This window comes from Gavia stellata, chromosome 2, assembly GCF_030936135.1.
Source record: "Gavia stellata isolate bGavSte3 chromosome 2, bGavSte3.hap2, whole genome shotgun sequence".
Taxonomy (NCBI): Eukaryota; Metazoa; Chordata; class Aves; order Gaviiformes; family Gaviidae; genus Gavia; species Gavia stellata.
This window is the reverse complement of record NC_082595.1, coordinates 45,025,863-45,045,205: the sequence shown is the minus strand read 5'-3', so window position 1 is coordinate 45,045,205 and position 19,343 is coordinate 45,025,863. Positions and strand designations below refer to the sequence as shown.

Below are 19,343 nucleotides of genomic sequence, written 5' to 3'. Positions count from 1 at the left end.
TAAAAGAATATTTTGAACCAACTCTGACAAAAATTACTAAGACTGCAGCAAGAGCTGGGAGAAGAGGAAGGAATACAAGCAAAGGAAGATGAAGAAACAAAGAAATAAATTAGTGATAGAAGAGGAGAAAAGTTTTCATTCCTGATAATTTCCCTACTAATTACTTTCTTTTTAATACAAGCCCTTTAAAATCATCGAAGTAAAAATTAACTATATATTCTTGCCAAATATCCATTTATTAAAACACAAATGTAAAGAAAAGACCAAGAGGTGGTTGTTTTGAATGGGTACAAAACTTCAGTTTCTGGTGCTGTCAGTCTAAATTCTTTCAGCTCACAGATTGTGTTCATAATCAATTTATTTTTTTAAACAGGGATAAAGTTTAACATCTTAAACAAAACAGGTCCTTATTTACATTAAATTAACAAATGCAAGGTCTTTATTCTAGAGATGCCCTGTTTCTGACTTAATTTCTGTTTGTATGGTACCAGCCAGAACATGGTCTTCAAAACATGAGAGTTTGATAAAATATCAGTATTAAATTCACAAGAAATGTCAGACTTGTATCCTCGTAAGTTATTTGAGCATTCCAGAAGTGATTATCTCTTACCCTTAAATTTCAATGTTTTTGCAAAATAAACTATAAAAACTATTTTAAAGGTAGGGAAACCAAGATATTATAGAGGCATGGACTCTACGACTTTCTCTCTCTAAAGTATCTATGACTTTATTTCTGTGTCATGCAGAAATTCAGTAAGAAGCTGAAAACAGAAGCTAGGACCAGATTTCACTTCTGTACCTTCCTCATTGTTTTGCAAACTTTAGTCATAGTCACTTTCTTTGGCCATATTCTGCACTGGGAGAGACTTTCACTTTGTCACTTTCCACTGGTAAAGCTGATAGCCCTCCCCAGCTCTTTTGGAAGAGGAAGAAATGGTCACACAGAGAACCTGCTAAAAAACTCAAGACATTCCTTGTCTCGAGTACATTATTCCAACAGAGAGGGAAACAAATCAGGAACTACTATTTAACTACAATTTTCATTTTGGTTAGTTTCACACAGTAAGCATTTGAACTCAGAACTGTTGTATCATTCTTTACCAATGATAAATACATAACACTTACTACAGGTGGGTACTTAAACCATTCTTCATATTATTCTTGGGAAGGTATACTCCAAAGTATTTATGTTGGATTTCTAAAGCAACAGGCACTTAGGAGGCAGGCTTCCATCAACCTCCAGCCAGATTCAGGCAGCTATTGCACTGCTGCAAATCCGACTCAGTGCCAACCTGTGGCTTCAAGTACACATTAGTTTTAAAAATCTGGACAGGAGAATACTGCACTAGAACTCAGCACAGCTTTAATTCTACAATGCCTGACATCCTTGCTTTCAGCTATTAGTTGTGCCTAGGGACATTTAAGGGCCAGGAAAACCTCTCATCTGGTGCTCATGCAGCCAATTCTCATCACTATCAGTGCAAGATAGCCATTTCCCATTACAATCAGAGCAAGACAGCTTGCTTATGCTCAGTGCGCCAGGGTCAGGGCCTGGCCCCGAAGCAGTTCTGGCAATCCCATGAGGCACCTCACTGCATAGGTGACTACATACTATGACAAAGCTGACCATGATTCATTTTTGCAAATGTGAACTACTCTTAGGAGAATTACGACTATTTTTTAAAGGCTGGTTAAAGAGAACGTGCATAAATGTGTGAAGAAATAAGCAGGAAGGCAGTGCTAGAAATTAAGCCATGAGACTATGAAGCACCATTCTCTCATTATGTAACATCTAGTAAAGAGACAACATCATTTTTTTAGATATAGTATTCATCACCTACTGGGCCAGAAGGGAAACAGAAGAACACGGAGGCTCAGGGGAAATCAGCAGTTAAAAAAAAAAATTATTGCTTTTACCTTAAAAGCTCTGTTGAGCACCTCCTCCCCTCCTCTGCTTCCCAACAGGTTAACGATCACTTGTTTTCCATACTGCTCTTTCAGAAGCATCATATGCCTACAGCAAAAGTAACCATAATAGGTACTAAACAAAACCACGTTATGTTGCCTACTACTTTTTTCAAAATACAGAAGTAGAGATCACTGGTTGTTCCATCCAGCAGAAAGTTTCAGCCACAGCAGCTACAGACATCTGCCTGTTTCCTTGCAATCAATTATTAAAGTACAAATGGTGAAAGTATGCAATTAAGGGACACAGTATTTTGTACTGAACTTAAAGAAAGAAGCATCTTAGGAAACAGGCCTCATATCTTTTATGTCACTGTTAGCTTTGATACTGCCCTTTGCATGCTCCCACCTCTGGGCTGTCAGCCTGGGAACTACATAGGAAAGACAACAAGAGAGAAAAACATATTACGCTTCAAGAGGAATTGCCCAGCATCTTGCTGGGCTGAGCCTACAAAGAAGCAGCAGCAGCAATGGGGCCTAGGACTCCAGTACCAAGGCCATAGAGACACAAACACACATGTCATAGATGACAGGGTTCAAACATCTCTGAGCTACCACAACATCAAGACATTCACTCTCAACTTAATTTAATTAAGCAGGAAGGTTAGTAATCATAAGAACTACTGCGCTGGATCAGATGAACGGTCCTTTTAGCTAAGTGGCCTGGCCCAGATTCTTCAGGAAAAACATAAAATAGAACAAGTATAAAGTGGGATTTTTTTTGGCATATATCCCCAACCTCTCAAAGCTCGACATTTAGGGACTCTCAAGTCAAGAGCTTTTAGCCAGATGCAGAGGCACCCATTCTTCCCTCAATAAATTTTTTTCAAGTTGGCATGTGTGTGCTGCAGTAGCTGTGCTGGCTCATCAGGAAACAATTAGATCTTAAAACCATCTTCCACCACATACTAACATCATTGTAGTAGTACTTAAGAGGAAGCTGGATAGAAATAGACAAGAAAAATAAAATAAACACTCATGCAAATGAAAAGCTATTACATGCTGCAAAGCAACATGCAATGACAAAGTGTCAGAAAAACAGCAAGCACACATCTTCTGGCATGCACCTTTAAATCCTATAACCAGAAATAAGCCACAGAGAAAACCATGGAAGGGGAGAAAAGAAAGAAAAAGTTATCAGCATGGCCTTCAAGAAACACGGCTAAATATATTTTCTGGTGCTATTTATGTTCCTGATTCTGCAACCAGTTCTCTGTACACCAACTCTTCCCATACATTTGCACCCCTCTGATCCCAGCATCAAGATCCCACTTGTCCGCCAGTGTTGCTTCCTTACAACAAAACTGCTGAAGCTCAGGTCACCTGCTTGAGTACTGTAAGCAGAGCTCCCCAAGGATTTCTCAGAGAGTAGGGATGAAAAAGATCCACTAACAAGATTACCATTTGCTTCTCACATGCCTCTCAACACATTATCCTATCAGATGGTAAGATGTAACAGGCTAAATCCACTCTAACACTCTCAGAAAAGCTGTAGCAGGTTGTTAAGTTTCAGTGTCTTTTTCCATATAAGCAGTCGCTTATTCCTTGCCCATTTTGAAAGGGCTGTCTTTTGCAGAGCTGTAAGCAGAGAGATCCCTAACTTCATCCAACCTACAGGCTTTTCTGTGCACAAGGGAAAGAAAGAATAGTGCAAGTTGATCCTCATGTTCATGCTTCTTACAAGAAAGCTATTCACCAGTTGCATCAGGGTCAGAGAGAAAAGATTCCCTGAGCTAAATGGTCTTACAGAGTTGTTCCTTGCTGAGGTACTCTCAATTTCTTGGGCAGCACAAGAGGATGCTGAATAAATTATTGTTTTCTTCTTGCATAAACTATCTCTGCCGTGGAATGCAAACCTCTAAGATGGAGCTTCAGGGACACTGGCAGGGCAAGTTATCATGGCACTAGATGACCACAAGACCATGAGTCTCAAAGGCATTTGAATTCAGTAGGATTTAAGAGCCTTAAAAAGCTTGGAGAATGTAGGCTAAGAAAGACCCTTTGGAGCAGGGACTGCTATGGTGCGTAGTCCCTTTAGGTTCTAATCCCTGTTTGGGGTCTTCAGTACTGCAAAACTATTAACAGTCACTAATGTCATGTTTGCTAACAGTTGCAGTAAATGAAATCAAGGCCTTACCCAAAATCAACATAAACTCTGATTTGCCAAAACCAAACCAAAACAGATTTTAATCACATGACCTGGCACTCAAATTGAAATTTTTCCCACAGGCCAAATTCTTCACATCCTTTTCAGGCAATGTTCCCACTGATAGCCATGGGAGTTTGCACCCTTAAAGGATAGCACTTCATAGTCAGACATTCAAAGGAATTAAGCTAACGCATGGCTTCTTTTTACGGTTTCCAGCTGACGAGCAGAGTCTTAATCGTTTAAAAAGGTTTACAAGCCAGTCTTTGGGTAAAGTAGAAAAGCATCAGCATGACAGCATCACACAACACTGATCATAGAATAAGACACTGTTACACAATTTCTGTATAGCAGTAAAACAAGAGGAGGAGAAAAACAAATCCAGAATGGAGTGGAAGCAGTGTTTACTTTTTAATTACCTGTGTTACAGTGGTAAAGAACACGTGTTCTGTGTACCTGAAGTGTAAATTCACATTTGTCGGTTCACAAAGGGTTACACAGACCTTCCTTTTGCATATCACTCAGTATTTCTTAGCTTTTACAGAAACAAGCCAGGAGACCAAATTAATTCAATTACCATTGAAAACACAAAAGAAAATGAAGAAAAATAAGTGAATAAATTAAGTAAACCCACTTAATAATCCGCAACACCTGGGGGATTGGCTACATCATCTGAAAGATGTTTCACTTCTCTCAGGATTTACTAGGAAGGCATAAAGTTGTGGAATCTTGGTTAAGTGCGAGGCTGCTCTGTTATTGGCGAAGTGGAATCAAGCTTACCTGTCAAAGGCAGGAGCATTAGCTTCCAGACCTCTGTTAAGCCTTAGATGATGAGAACCCACCTAAAATAAAACATTGGAAGGAAAAGAAAGAGAGAAATAACTTCTTAAACTACTACAGTCCTAAATCACTAGATGTCTCCCTTTTTCCTTCAGAGAAAAACATCTCTAACAGCACCAGACACCTGTAACAGACTGCACACACACACCCACTTAATATCCTGAATACAAAAGCCACAGCTTTTATTAAACAACATTTACAATTACAAGTGAAAACTTGATTATCATTAAGCAAAGGAATACCTACACATCTTTTTATGGCCAAACAAATCACATCCCTTCACCAGCTTCCTCTAGTAAATATCCCACACCACCTCACAGAAGTATGCTGTATGCCCAGCATTCTTCCTGCCCTTCCCGCAGCAGCAAAGGCTGCAGTTATGCCAGTTCCATGGGTCGTGTGTCCTGAGTTCTTTCATCTTTCATTATTTACAGAAACTAAAAAGCATCAGAACAGTCCTTTGAAAATATGAAGGATGAAATCCTGTGCCATCAATCTCAGTCTAATAGGACTTTTAATATGGAAGTCAACAATAGTAGCCTCAAGCTCCTTTTGAATGCTAGCTACTGTTACTACAGTATGCAGAGGGCTTCTTTCTTCTCTAAAAACTACACTGCTAATTATTTATAGGATCATGCATTGTTTCCTGTACTTCATCATCTTCCTTTGTTTTTCATGAGGTTGGTTTCTGCAATTCTTTCTAACACCAGTGCCAGCACACTCACATCCAAGGAATAAGAGTTATGAGTATTCACCAACATAAATGAAAGCTGCATAATCTAATCCAGATTAGGCAAAAAAAGCGACTGTGTCCCTACCAAAAAGTTGAAAATTCTATTTAAGTAGAGATGCTACCCACTAGTCAAAAATACTTGGGGAAAAGCTCTACAGCTTCCTAACATATGGAACAACAGTGCTGGATACAGCTACACCATGGGCAGGATGTGTGCACAACCATACCAGCAGACCCGCTTTATAAAAAGAAGCAAGTATTGCACTGGATGGTGCTAACAGACAACACCACAGATCCTTTAGTCATCTTCCTTTTGCGCTACATCCAGTAGTTCTGAATGGTACCTAGGTGCTAGATTTAATGATAAAAAAAGTATCAAATAACCTTTAAAGAATCTAAAAAAACAGTTATATTACGTATTCTCTCTCCTAACATATATGCATGTATGCGCATACTCATTCCAGTTGCTTATCCCTCTGTTCAGAGAATGCAAAGAGTGCTAGGATGATTCTTATTTGAGCTTGTAACTGTATATAAACTGTAAGTCACAGAGCATATGTAACCTGCTAGGCTTGATGCAATAATCTCGTGATGAAACCCTACATCTCTGCCTTGCAGAAGATCAGATTACCTTTTGTCTGAAATCTAGCAAACACACCATCCAAATGTTATACTTTCTTTGAAGGTAATGTTCTCCTATAGAGCTCCTGGTATCCCTACATACTCCAGTTTTATTGTGGAGTCAATATCATCAAGCCAGCCGGACATTTCAGAAGGAAAAGCTATTCCAAATCAAATCGAAAATGTTACAAAGATATTGCTGTAAGCTTCAGCTTATGATATTAGGACACAGTCCATTACAAATAGTTCCCTGTAGAGGCACATGAACACATGAAAATGTTAGACTTCAGTTAACTATAGCCATTTGCCTGGTTTAGTTCTGTTTATGTAAACATGCAAAATTTCCTGCAAGGTAAACCTAAAATGAAAGTGCTCAGCATTTTCATGGATGAGCTTTGCAGCTCATTTAAAAAAAACAATTAAATTTTATGTAACTTATAATTTAGAAGTAGCAAGAGAGATAAATAAGGTAGGCTTTTTGATTATTTGTTTACCTGAAGCCCCGGTTGCTCCCAAAACAGTGGAACAGAACCTCTGATCTGCACAAAGGAAGAGACATCATCATCCAAGTAAATTGTCTGCAAAAATAAAATAAAGGAGAAGGAATTCTGCAGTTAGATCTATCGGTCTGTGACCCCTTCATCAGGTGACAGTTTAAGACACTGAACTCACAGGGTAAAAAAAAGTAAACCGTGTATCTCACTGTATCCCCTTACTGCTCAGCCACTTTTCCATAGTCTCACAGGCAGTGGAACAAAGCACAACGTATTTGCTTTCATGTCATCACAGCAGATTCAATTCACTACTCACCAGAAATAAGAGAAAATTTTAAAACACCACCACTGGCAAGAAGGAAGAAATCTTTCATCCACAATGAAGATGGATTTGATCTACTGGTGGAGACACTCAGGAAGACCAGCCATATACTCTCCCTCTGTCTCTCTCACAAAATTTAACTGTGCGAAATGTCATTGCTCCTTGTGACTGATGATGGGTAATGTCAGGTGTGGGATAAGCTTATCTCTTGCTTTATTTACTATTTCTTATTTCACTGCCTGTTATGCCTTGTCAGTGTCCAAACAAATCTCAGTGAAACTAGCAGCTTTGCCACTCCCACTCCAAGACACAGTGAACAGCATGCGATCTATTTCTTTTCCAGGAGGCTTACAGCGAGAGGCTCCGAACTCCCCACTTCCTTCCCTGACCAGAACTCAAACTCTCCCTTCATAGTTGTTCTTATGATCACTGCTAACAAGCTGATTTTGAGTCAAATCTATGTGAAGTACAAAGACTGATTTCCCCCTTTGCCTTCCCCCTCCACCAGCCCTGGAGCAAAGCGTTACATTATATGTTAACTTAGCACAAAAGGTACTATCTTCAGATACAGTATGACCACAGAGCAACTGTGCAAAGCCTGGCTCAGTCCCCTGGCCTATACTTAGCAGTGGAATCCTGGCTGTTTTCCATGGGGGATACACGATACACATGATACACATCTCTGTTATCTCATGCATGACAATGAGTCTTCTGCAGCCCTGCGGAGGAGGAATGGTATCCCTACCAGTCATCCAGGTAGCTGCTTCTCTAACCGCATCATATCATTTAGCACAACTGCTGCCAGCTGGCTAGTAGCTCCCAAAATAGAAACAAACATGAAAATGGGTTACCATACAGCTTTAATGTAGTTTGTGCTTTTGGATTTGCCACTAGACATGCTGGCTGGGTGGCTCAGGGGAAGTGCCTTCATTTACCTTGACCTCTCATCTTTATAATCACTACCAATGTACAATTTTTAGAGCTACACATGTGAAAAGAAGAAGTCTAGCCACACCAGAGAGGTAGGTATTTAAATATTCTGTCACCAGTTTTATCTAACTAATCTTTACAATATTTTTGCAGAGCATTTACAACTATCTTCATTTCACTAAGATGAAAGATTTAAGTGGCTTCTTCAGGGTCACAATGTCAGTGTTAGAACAATGGCTAGCCCAGATGTAGTGCAAAACTATGTTTTGACGTTTTAGCCTCACATCAATGAATTAACAACCCTTTTTTGTTGCATCTCATCCTAGCACAACCCCCTGCAAGAAAGGGGGTTGCTCAGAGAAGCTTCTTTGCGAGGCCTTCCTCACAACTTGAGAAATGTTGCTATAAAACACACTCTCCCAGTAAAGTTTTCTGTCGTTGCCTGTAACTGAGTGCAGGAGCTAATTACCATGGCAACACACTGGTGCACCTTTCTTTGCACTTCTTTGCTCAGAAGACTTCATCCTGCAGTTGGCCTACAGGAGGAGTGAGCAGGCCCACTTTCTTCCTCTTTATCACATCCTTCCTGAGACAGGTCATACCAAGACAAGTCAGTGACTTCTAAACACTGAATCATCTTTTCACTCAGTCATGGACCCAGAGGAGCCAATTCTAAGGAAAAGCAAATTTGTGTAGCTCCACTGACAGCCTCAGCATTATCCTGACTCACACTAAATGTCAATCAGGTCCTGAATCTATGCAAAAAAGTCAGGACTGGCTCACTTCAAAATTTGATATGAATCATCACCTCAGTGATGCAATGAGTTGAAATGAAACATCTAATGATAACGATTACAGACAAAGTTTCATATGAACTACAATTTGGCCACTCAAACAGCTTGCTACAGAGGATCAGTTTTCTTTACAATCTTCTGGAACATCCTGTTTCTGTAACTAACTGAAGAATCGACAGCTCAAGTATTTCTTTGGCCAGCTCTTTTAAAAGTCCCAGCTGCAAATTCTCTAGGCCCACTGATTAGAAGATGATGATGATGATGATCATAATAATTCTGATTTTCATACCTGCAGTTTAACATCTTCCTGAGCTACAGTTTAAGTGGAAAGTATTTCATCACAGTTACAGACCATGAATATATAACCTGCCTTCTTTATGCCAAATACAGAAGAAAAATACTGAACAAACATTTCTGCCTTTCTGCACTAACAGATGCTCATATTTCCACTTGCTAGTGATTCAACATCGTAAGAGTTAACAGATGTTTGTTACTACTATCACTCACATTTTCTGTTCAGTGGTTTTCACCCATTACCTCTTCTAACTGTTTTCTGCTCTATTAAGCTGTCCATTTGGAGAACTGAGCAACAATAACAAAAAATCAAACTATTTGGGGATCATTTCTGTGATCTAAACAGGATGCCCACATCCTGATGTGATGGGCTGGGGACACCCTCTGTCAGAATTAGGTCTAATACAGAACTCCCCTATGATGATAGGGCATTTTAAAGAAACTGACATTTTTATGCATATTGCCATGTAGCTTTTAGAAATTCAGATGTTTTTGAACTGGGAGCATGGCCTCTCCAACATAGTCGTTCACAAGAAAGTTCTCCACATTAGCACATATTTTTTTTCTCTTCACTTACAGGGCTCATAATTCTGTTCTCTGGAGCAATTCTGTGGTCTTTCACAATCCTCTCACCTAATTTTCATGACCCAGATGAATCCAAAATTATTTCCTTCAAAGCTGACAGTGCGTTGGAAAAAGACCTAGTATTTTATAATGAGTGGGAGAGTAACACCCTTTCTGCCAGTCATTCCTTCCTAAACAGACTGTAGCCATTTCATTAAGCATTACAACTGTGCAAATCTTCCCTGAATTTCAGCAATACCCACTACCCCTCCGATCCTGACATTGCCTTCTACTGTGTACATCCCTTGACGTTACAATAACAGTGGCAACAGCCTTCTTACCAGCAGACATCTTAAGCAAGCAGGTTGAAAGACTGAGACTAGGACGACTTTCCAGTTCAGGAATAGACATAATCTTAACACCCATATACACTGTCAGAAACCACATTTGTTAAAATCTTAAATAAGCACTGATAATACATCCAAGTTAAAATTACGCTCATAAATAAAAGATTCCAACTTCATTGCTTATGCAATTCCAGCATGCATGGTTAAGTACAGAATTTCTTTTCTCATATTCTTCCAAGCCTCGATCATTTTTTGTTCACAATGTCACGTTTTCTACAAGCACGTATCTGTCCCACATTTTGTCGTTCTGGTTTTGACTTTATTACCCTGTCCTCTAGCAGATCCATTTCTGTTATTCTAAGGCACTACACAGAAGACGAACAGTCCTTAAAAAAAAAGAAACTATTTGTTCTTAAAAAGCACTTTATTTCCAGAATTTTCCTGTCCTCTTTTTTCCTTAACTCATGGACAAGACATACATCCAAGAAGATCACATGAGTTTTCCTCTAACAGTTCAACAACAATCAGTTACATTTTGGACAACACTTTGTCATTACGGTTGACACATACTGCTAAATCTTTGTCTTTGGGCTTCACAAAACTATTGTGGAGTCTTATCTTTTGTCTTAGATCCAAAATGACAGCAAGTTGTTGCCTACTTGCCCCAGGGAGAATGTTCATTCCTATCAAATCCTCAAAACACTCAAGGACTAATTCATTAATCTCAAAGGATCTGGCTCATAGAACAATCCAATCCAGTTAGCTGGATGGATTTTCAGACATGTTTCCTGCAGTTTCCCGTCAGACAATATAACAGCAACTGGATACTTAACCTATGTGGAGGACCTCTTCACCTTGATAATAGATTGCCTGTCCTCTGACCTCTGGTGTTAGAATTTGCCATGTTTTTCTTTCGACTTCTGCTGTCTTAGACTCTTTTTGCGGTCTCTTTCTCCAACTCCAGAATCAAAGGTGATAGTGCTGACAGTTTAAAAGGATGTTTCTCAATCTTTCTCTTCTGTTGCATAGGGCCAGACCTTGCCCCTGTGATCCAAAGACCTTTCCTGGTAAAACAAGCTTCATGCACAGGTACTGCTAGTAAGCTTCTGAGCAAGAAGCAAACATCCACGTCAACCAGCTGGTGTTCTAATCCCAGCATGCTGCTCCCATTCATTGCTTGGAATAATTTATTCACTAATCTCCATCACTCAGCTTCATTAGAAGGAAATAATTATCCTGTCACAACTTAAGATGGCAAAATTCATCACACACACAAGGGGCACAGAGACACAGTCCATGATGAAATGGATACTCACATGGCTTTTCCTGGGATCCCCAGCTCTGCCACACAACCCACAAAGAGCATGGATAACAGATGGCCTAAACATACCTCTCTGTGAGTCCCTTTAACTCAGACCACAGGATCCAAGGATATACTTGCCAAAATAATCCTCTTTGCCCCACCTGGGGCCATACTAAAACTTGATCCAGAAAATAAATTAACCACATGATTGCATCCATTCCTCTCCTGGAGAGCTATCCAACATGGTCTAGGAGTTATTGTGAAATAGGGATCATTTTTCTTAATCCATGCCTGGCATTTTTTTCTTAAACCGGTAGAAAGGGAAGGTTAATCCAAATTCATGGCATTTCCTTTCAATGCCTTATCAAGGTTCCCATTTTCTTTATTGAACAGTTCCATGAAGGGGAAAACAATTGAAACCATTAATTTAACTCTGGTAAATTAGAGTTGTTCCCCATAAGTCACGTACTAAGATATTAAGAGTTTAGCACGACTCTTTGGAGGATAACTGGGGGAGGAGCTGAAATGTAAACAGTGACAGGCACCCAAACTAAATGAAGAAAGCATGCTTGTTTCTCAATTATATCAGCAGAAAAGAATTAAAATAATGCGATACAGTCTCAACTGTAGGGGATTAGTAGGGGAGGAAGAAAGGGTGAAGGGAAACATTTAAGCTATCACTGGGAAACAGCATGATTTTAAAACTACTTGAGGATTAACAACACCACTGCAAGTAGAAAGGGCTGCTGTCCCATTACAAAATAATGGCAGCAAAACTGGAAGTACACATTAGAGAAATTTCAAAAAGCCCTCTTTTCTCTTCCCATCATGTTTTGTTTTTCCTTAAGCATTTCCTACCATTTTTTCTTTCTCCTTTTTTCTTTGTAAAGATGCAAGCCAAATGATCAAATATCTGAAAGATCTACTAGTAGCTTTTTTTTTTTTGAAAAGCAAAAGTGAAGTGAGATATGTAACTTTTTCCCCTGTTCTTGTCAAACACTGTGAGTCACAGCAGTTAAGTGAGCCCACAAAAAATGACTCATTGCAGAGCTAAAATGCCACAAGGCTAACTCGGTGGGAGACAAAAGCATATCATCTATGCATAAAAGAGCTGCCTGGAGATAAGACTAATTGTTTCTCCCTCTTCTAAAAACAGAAAAATGTTAGAAGTAATTCCTATAAAGGGGGGGAAAGTCCTGGGTTTTCAGAATCCTAGGGTGCTATTTATCCATGAAAGCACACAGCCAGCATGCCATTATACTGTACAGTCTGCAGCAAACGGAAAGAAAATGTTATTCAGCCAAGATATGACCTCATAGGCGATTAGTCAGTAGTCTACTATGAAAGTAGGAAAGAGTTTATTCTAGGACTCTTCCTTCCTAATGGAAAGTGGATGCCAGCTTGAACTGGATCTCAGGCATCCCAGTGGTTAGCCCAACTTCGCTTTCTTAGGACATGCAGTTTGGTAAAACTAGTGTTTATCACCATTAGCAACAGCAACCTTCTTTTCTCCTTTAAAAAATAAAAACCAAACAAAACCACACAATCCTTTAAAACTGTAAACCCTTGTTATAATTTTCAACCTACTTGAGCCTTTCACCCTATAACCATTTTACTTTTGTGCTTTTGCTTACCCAATTGCAAAACACTCAAAAGCCTTCAGTCCTCCCACTTCATGGCAGCCCCTAGCTGAATGGGAACAAAGCACAGCAGTTCCTGTGAAGAGCCTGACCCAGCCCCAGCTAAAGGAAGCATTAGCAAGCAAATACTGTTCTGCCACTCACCAGGAGCCAATCCTCAGGTTTTCTGCTGGGATGCAAAGGCCATCTTATTTTTCATGTTAATCATTTGCAACATAATGTACTCCAGGAATATAATTAAATAGAATGAGTTACTTCTGACCCAACTAGTAAGCATAATTTGGCAACTTCTAAGTGCAGTGTCGCAAATGTGAGACTGATCTGAAAGACAGCTGGCAACCCTTTCCAATATTTTCTTTCCTCTGCATTTCAGCAAGAGCACATTCTTCAAATCCTGAGTAACGTACTTTGCACTAATGCTCATGAGAAGGCACTCAACTAAAATAGCAGACTGTACCAAGTTATTACTTAAAATGGCATATGTCCCTTCTTCTGTTCCCAAGTTCCAGGGGAAAATTCCACTTTTCGGTGAGCAAACCTATCTGCATCTCCCAATGCACCGACAAACTTTCTAGAAAGATGTAGATGCTGCAGGACTTGCAGTTGCTTTGGAGCAGAGGCACAAAAGAGAATTATTAGCAGAGAATTCAGAGGCTGACATTTGGACCCAAGCACTGCAGGGGAAGAGTTTGGCATCCAACAAGCAGAATTTGTGGAAGCCTGAACACTAAGTGGAAAGCTGCCAGGACAGTCTACTGAAAATGCAGGCAAGCCAGGAAATGGAGGGACATGAGCAAAAAGCCACCCACATCCCTGATGAGAAGTCTGACCACTGGGCAGAAAGTCACATGTGTAACATTGTGCATGCTTTGAGAACGTCTTGGGTATCAAACCTCACTGGCAGACTGGGGAATACTAGTTTGCAACTCCTCCAGACCTTCTGCTGAGCAATGCAGCATTGTCAAGTCTAAGGTAGCCCTACGTGTGCCCTTAGGCAGAACCAGGTGAAGAGGTTAAAGCTGTACCATCAAGGCAACATCCTAGAGAAAATTCTGAAAGTGCCCAAACATAGCTGGATTTTGAACAAACAGGTGCCTGAAGGCATGCCTACCTCATGCAGTGGGATAACAGAAAGGACAGGATGGAGTGTGAGCTGCTATACTCATGCAATGCCATGAGAAAATACTAGTGCCAAAGTATATGCACTTTTGAGGGGGGGATGCCATCCTCAGCAGTCAGGCACAGCCCTACTATGACATAGCTATAACTCTTCTGGAACAAGTAATGACACAGCTAGCTAAGTATCTCTATGCTACACTCACTGTGTCATGTAGAGATGTCTCACCAGCCTCCCCTTATGAGCATCACCTAAGCAATCTACTTTCATTGTATGTGCATTGATATATATATAGACACATACATACACATATGAAAACAATCTACTCTACATACACAGTTTTGTAGATCTGCCCAGAAGACACTGAAAACAACCAAATTTTAGGAGCAGATCCTTGTTCTTTGTTGATAACTACTACCAGCCATTTATCTATTCTGCTTATAGAGACATCCATTTCTGTATGATGGTTCTGACTGCTAGTAATTACTACTTCTATTCAAAAAGGAAAAAGGTGATTACTCTTGAATAAGAAAGCACTCATTTCAGCTGGCACAGAAGATTTCAGATTCTTCAGGGTCCACTGCTCCTTGTTCACTTTCAAGGTAGTAAGCTAAACCTTGTGTACTAAAACCAACTGACTCTGTTATTTTGTTTGGCTGTGTCAATCAAGGGAGCCTGCTGAATGCATTTCACCCATATATTTTGTCTCATCATCAGCTGGAAATAAGGTTTTTGCCATGTATGTATAAAAACGGTGTCATACCACCTCTCACTGGAGAGAATCCCCCACAAAGCAACAAGGAATATAAAGCAAAGTGTCTTCCAAAATGAGTTGCGCTGGGATCTGCCTGACTCTGAGAAGATCGTGTTTTTTCTCTGTTTCCTTTAGTAGCCAAGGATGATTTGACTCCCAGGTAACACAGCTCCTTTGCTGGGCAGCTTCCTCTTAACTAGAATGATATATTTGAGCGCTTAGAGTTCTTCTTCACCATAGCACAGCATACACCACGTACCTTCTACAAATGTTGTCCTCACTGGTCTGCAAAAGTCCTGTGAGGCAGGAAGTTAATAATCACCCTCATTTTATAGCTGAAAAACTTATTGTACAAAGAAGTGATGGCTTCAATCCAATAAGGGAGACAGGAGTAACTTGAAACCTGAACATTTATGATCATAAGATTTTGAATGATTCTACGTGACCTCCTTAGAGCCAAAAGCAAATCTCAGCTCTAGTCTTTGCTGAAAATCACCCCCAGCCTCCCTAACCAAATTATTTTACATACGTGTAGACATAATTATGCCATTGTAGTGCAAGGAACTTTCAATGGCTAGCCCAGCAAACCTGGTGGTATGGACTAACAGAGATACTTAAAATGAATGAAAGAGAAATGAAGTGTAGAAACCATTACTTTGTAGAAAATCTTTCAAACTAGTGATTCTCTAGCATGGGAAACACGATGAATTTTAGAAGAAATGTACTTTAAAATGTACACAGAATGTATAAAAGCATGACATTTATTCTGGAACAGATTTGAAAACATTCTTTTGTTTAATACATGGGCCTCATGACTGATAATTCTAAGCAAGTTTTCCTGCAATTGAGAAACTTATTGTTACACATGTTGATTTCACATGAATTAACACACAGAGCTCTCCAAATGGTTCAAAAACCCATGTCTGTATTTCACTACAACATCAAATGGCCAGACTTTCATATTCAGGAAAAAAAATCAAAAGTATTATTGAAAATTGCATGCATGGAAAAGTCAGAAACACAGAAAAAGAACAGATTGCAAAGAAATGCTTAATGGGCAAGAATAAATAAATCTGTCATGCAATAATATTTTAAATATTCTTGGAAAAACACTTGGTGAACTCCTTTAATTCTTTTTGGAGACTCTGCCCCAATTAAACTTGAGTGGACTGAATTGTTCAAAGCTATTGGATACATCCGCTTACCTGCTCTGTCTCAACGAAGTTAGACACATGTCCATCATCATTGACCCCTCGAATGTGAAACCGGGCACCAGCTCGCTCACAGCTGATGCGAGAGATGAGGCAGGCCTTCGCCTTCTTGTGGGAAGCATAAACAGTGCGAACATCCACTACACCACAGATCACTTTCAGCAACCAGTCCGAGCAGTTCACCTGGTAGTGTTTGAAGGGCACATGCAATAGCTGGTTCCTGAAAGGTTCAACAACATACAGATACATTACTGAATAAAATAAGACAGATAGGCATGGGTGCCACCCCACAACAATCACTAATTTAAGCAATTAATGTTTTGTGACCCCTTTTTTATTGTAGCTTTACTTCATTCAAAACCAGGAAATATCAGGAAGAAATCCTTGAGAACTACTACAGTGACAGAACATGGCAAATTTTAATAGCATAGCTACCACCAAGGTGCTGTCCTCATATCTTGTACCTCTGTCTTATAAACTCAGATGCAAGTGTCACCTCTTTCAGCTCCAGAAATAAATTTATATTTAGTATTATTATTTAGTTTATATAATATTTATATTAAATTACAATGCTGTCAAGCTATTACCTTTTGAACAGTACTGCCTGGACCTTAGCATACATGAAAATTTTTCCAAGCAGAAACTGGACCCATAAGTCAATGGAGATATTGCAAAAAGTACTACTAAAATTAAGAGGAATGTCTGTTTTAACCTTCAATTTATTTTAAGATCAACAACCCAAGAAACCTATCATGCCTGGTTAACAAGGATGCTAGTCTCTTCTATTAGGATGGTTTTCCTCACTTCATTTTTCAAAATGTGCCTTTAGTCACAGATGAAGGCCAAGAAAATCCCTTTTATTATCATTTATTGCTCAACAGCAGATCTGTACAAGAGTTACATCTAGCAAAACCCCTGAAGAATTGTTCTATAAAGTAGAGCATTTCTCTAAAATATGTGCAAGTCATTCTTACATTTTTAAACTAAATACATAACAGAAAAAGCAGGTCTAAATCAATATTTGGTATCTCTTCCACCTCCTTCTCCCAGCTCTACTCACAGAGGAAGTCCTCACTCAGACAAATTCCAGTAGAATTTTGTTGTTGTTGCAGTTCATTTAACAGGCAGTTTGTGTTGCTTATAACTAAGATCATCTGACACCTTTCATCATATAACTATTTATCCCATTGTTTACTTTTCTTAAGAATCTATTGTTTGGTCTGAAATTTCCCACATCACGTAACTGCTTCAAGATAAATTTTCTTTGGAACATCTTTTTGCCCTAAATGGGATGTTGTCCCCATTCATCCCTGTTCTACAACATATAGGAGAATGGAACCTCTTCAAGGGCTACTTCTAGATTAGGCAGAAGCAGCAAAGAAGGAAAGTTCAAATACTTATCTTTCAAGAAGAAAAGTTTTAAAAGACAATACAGGTAAAAAGAGTTGCTTTAAAAGGTTGTTTCTTTACTAAGGGAGACTGTCACCTTATGAGTTTCATCACTGGAAGCTTGTTTTCATCACATCAGCTTGTTTGTGCCATGTGTCTAACCTGACATGCTAGGAGAGCTTTTTGAGAGGGATGCATAATTAGCACAGTTGAAAGCAAGTTTTATGTATCTCTCTTCTGAGTTAAACTAAAACGCTAGATCTTACCAGTCAAAAATCACATCACAGCTAGAAAGATTATTTAGCCTGAATGAACTGCTCTCTCATGTTTATTTATCTTCATTATGAACTTTTTTGCTTATTTAATATTCACCTACTTTGGGCAACAAGACTTATCACACATTCTAGCAGCATACCCACATTTAAATTTGCCAGTTATTTTCCACCTTCATCATATAACTCTCATTTATTTCCAGTACATCTATGCTTCCTGTGTGACTATCTTTTTATTAAAAAAAGAAAAAGATGAGGGTATAGGAATTCAAGCATTCTGCCAGAACCTGTAAAGCAAACAAACTGAATTACATCAACGGTGAACCCATCTAGGGAAGACAAAACCCAGCATCTGTGTGTTTTCCTTTCCAGTCAACCCATACTTACCACAGTAAAAATACTTTTTATTTGCTTTATAAGCACAAGAAATTAAGTACAGAGCAGAGTATCACAGGACTTTGCTTCTGTGCAACATGCAATTACCCTGCGCTGCAAACATATTCATATTGATGTTTCAACATAAAAACTAGGGCACATTATTGAAACATTAAACTACAGACTTTAAACACATACTCTTTAAAGAAACAGAAGATACTTCAGCACAGATGATGGGATTTATGCACAGTTCAAGTGCAGGTTTCTATTAGATAACTTTTAAAGCAAATTATTAAAAAGAACTGCAGGAGAAACTATTCATGACATATAGAGATATGTTTCTGTAGTGTGAGAAATACATCTTGTGTTTCCTTCTTAAAAACACAAAATTTCCAGTTATTAGAATTGCATTTCACTATCAGATTAATTTTAATTAAATACAAGTTACTTGTTTGACCCAGTTTTACCACAAATTCACTAAGGCCACACGCCCTGTAAAATGACGTGACAATGAAATTAAGGAGGTGCACCTGAAATGCGTATGTTCTTTCCCTCTGAGAATGTTTAACCAATGAGATACAGGTGGGGATGACAGAAGACTTTGGTATAACATGCAGTACTAACCAGAAGAACGAGTTACCAGATTCATAGTGGTTATCACCCTGCTTCTGAGCCCGCACAGTCAGGTCAAAGTTTGAGCCTGCATTAGGCCAGGAGAAATAGAACATCCCAGAGTTCAGTATTTTCTTCAAGGCAGCAACACGCTCCTCTTCCTTGGTTTCTTCCTGGAGAGGACAGAAATCTGTTGCAGTAATTTTGTAAACTTCAGCGTCCAGGATTTTTCCCACCGACGTACAGCCTGTCACCAGAACCAGAAAGTGCAGCCGAGTGTTACCTAGAAGGTGATAGATAGTTACAAAAGGGTTACAGGTGGACACGGGCTACGCCATTTCGCATCAGTCCTGTCATATGCAATGCTGACAGGGCTCCAGCAGAGGCCAGTATCTTTGCTTCAGAAGAAAACACATATAAACGACAAGCACACCGCCTACGTTCGTTTACATTTCTGAATTCCTTTTGACTGCAGGTAAGTGAGTGCAATTCCATAATATTTCACAATACTTACACATTCCCATCATTTGCTGCATTAGAATGTGGTTTTCCCACTTACTTTATATAGTGCAATGAGCTTGGTGTTCGGACACTACTCAAAAATCAAATTTCACCACCCT

At 39.3% G+C, this 19,343-nt stretch overlaps 1 protein-coding gene across 1 annotated transcript in view; it reads right to left on the bottom strand.

The window, feature by feature from the left end:
- SYNJ2 (synaptojanin 2) overlaps positions 1-19,343 on the bottom strand; it is a 69,126-nt gene that overhangs the window by 30,872 nt on the left and 18,911 nt on the right. Inside the window, exons 3-7 of the mRNA XM_059835630.1 lie at positions 18,736-19,006; positions 16,070-16,295; positions 6,800-6,883; positions 4,892-4,953; positions 1,918-2,014 (exon numbers count right to left, since the gene is read on the bottom strand). Coding sequence (XP_059691613.1) covers positions 1,918-2,014; positions 4,892-4,953; positions 6,800-6,883; positions 16,070-16,295; positions 18,736-19,006 — 740 coding nt within the window. The remainder of the gene's footprint in view (positions 1-1,917; positions 2,015-4,891; positions 4,954-6,799; positions 6,884-16,069; positions 16,296-18,735; positions 19,007-19,343) is intronic.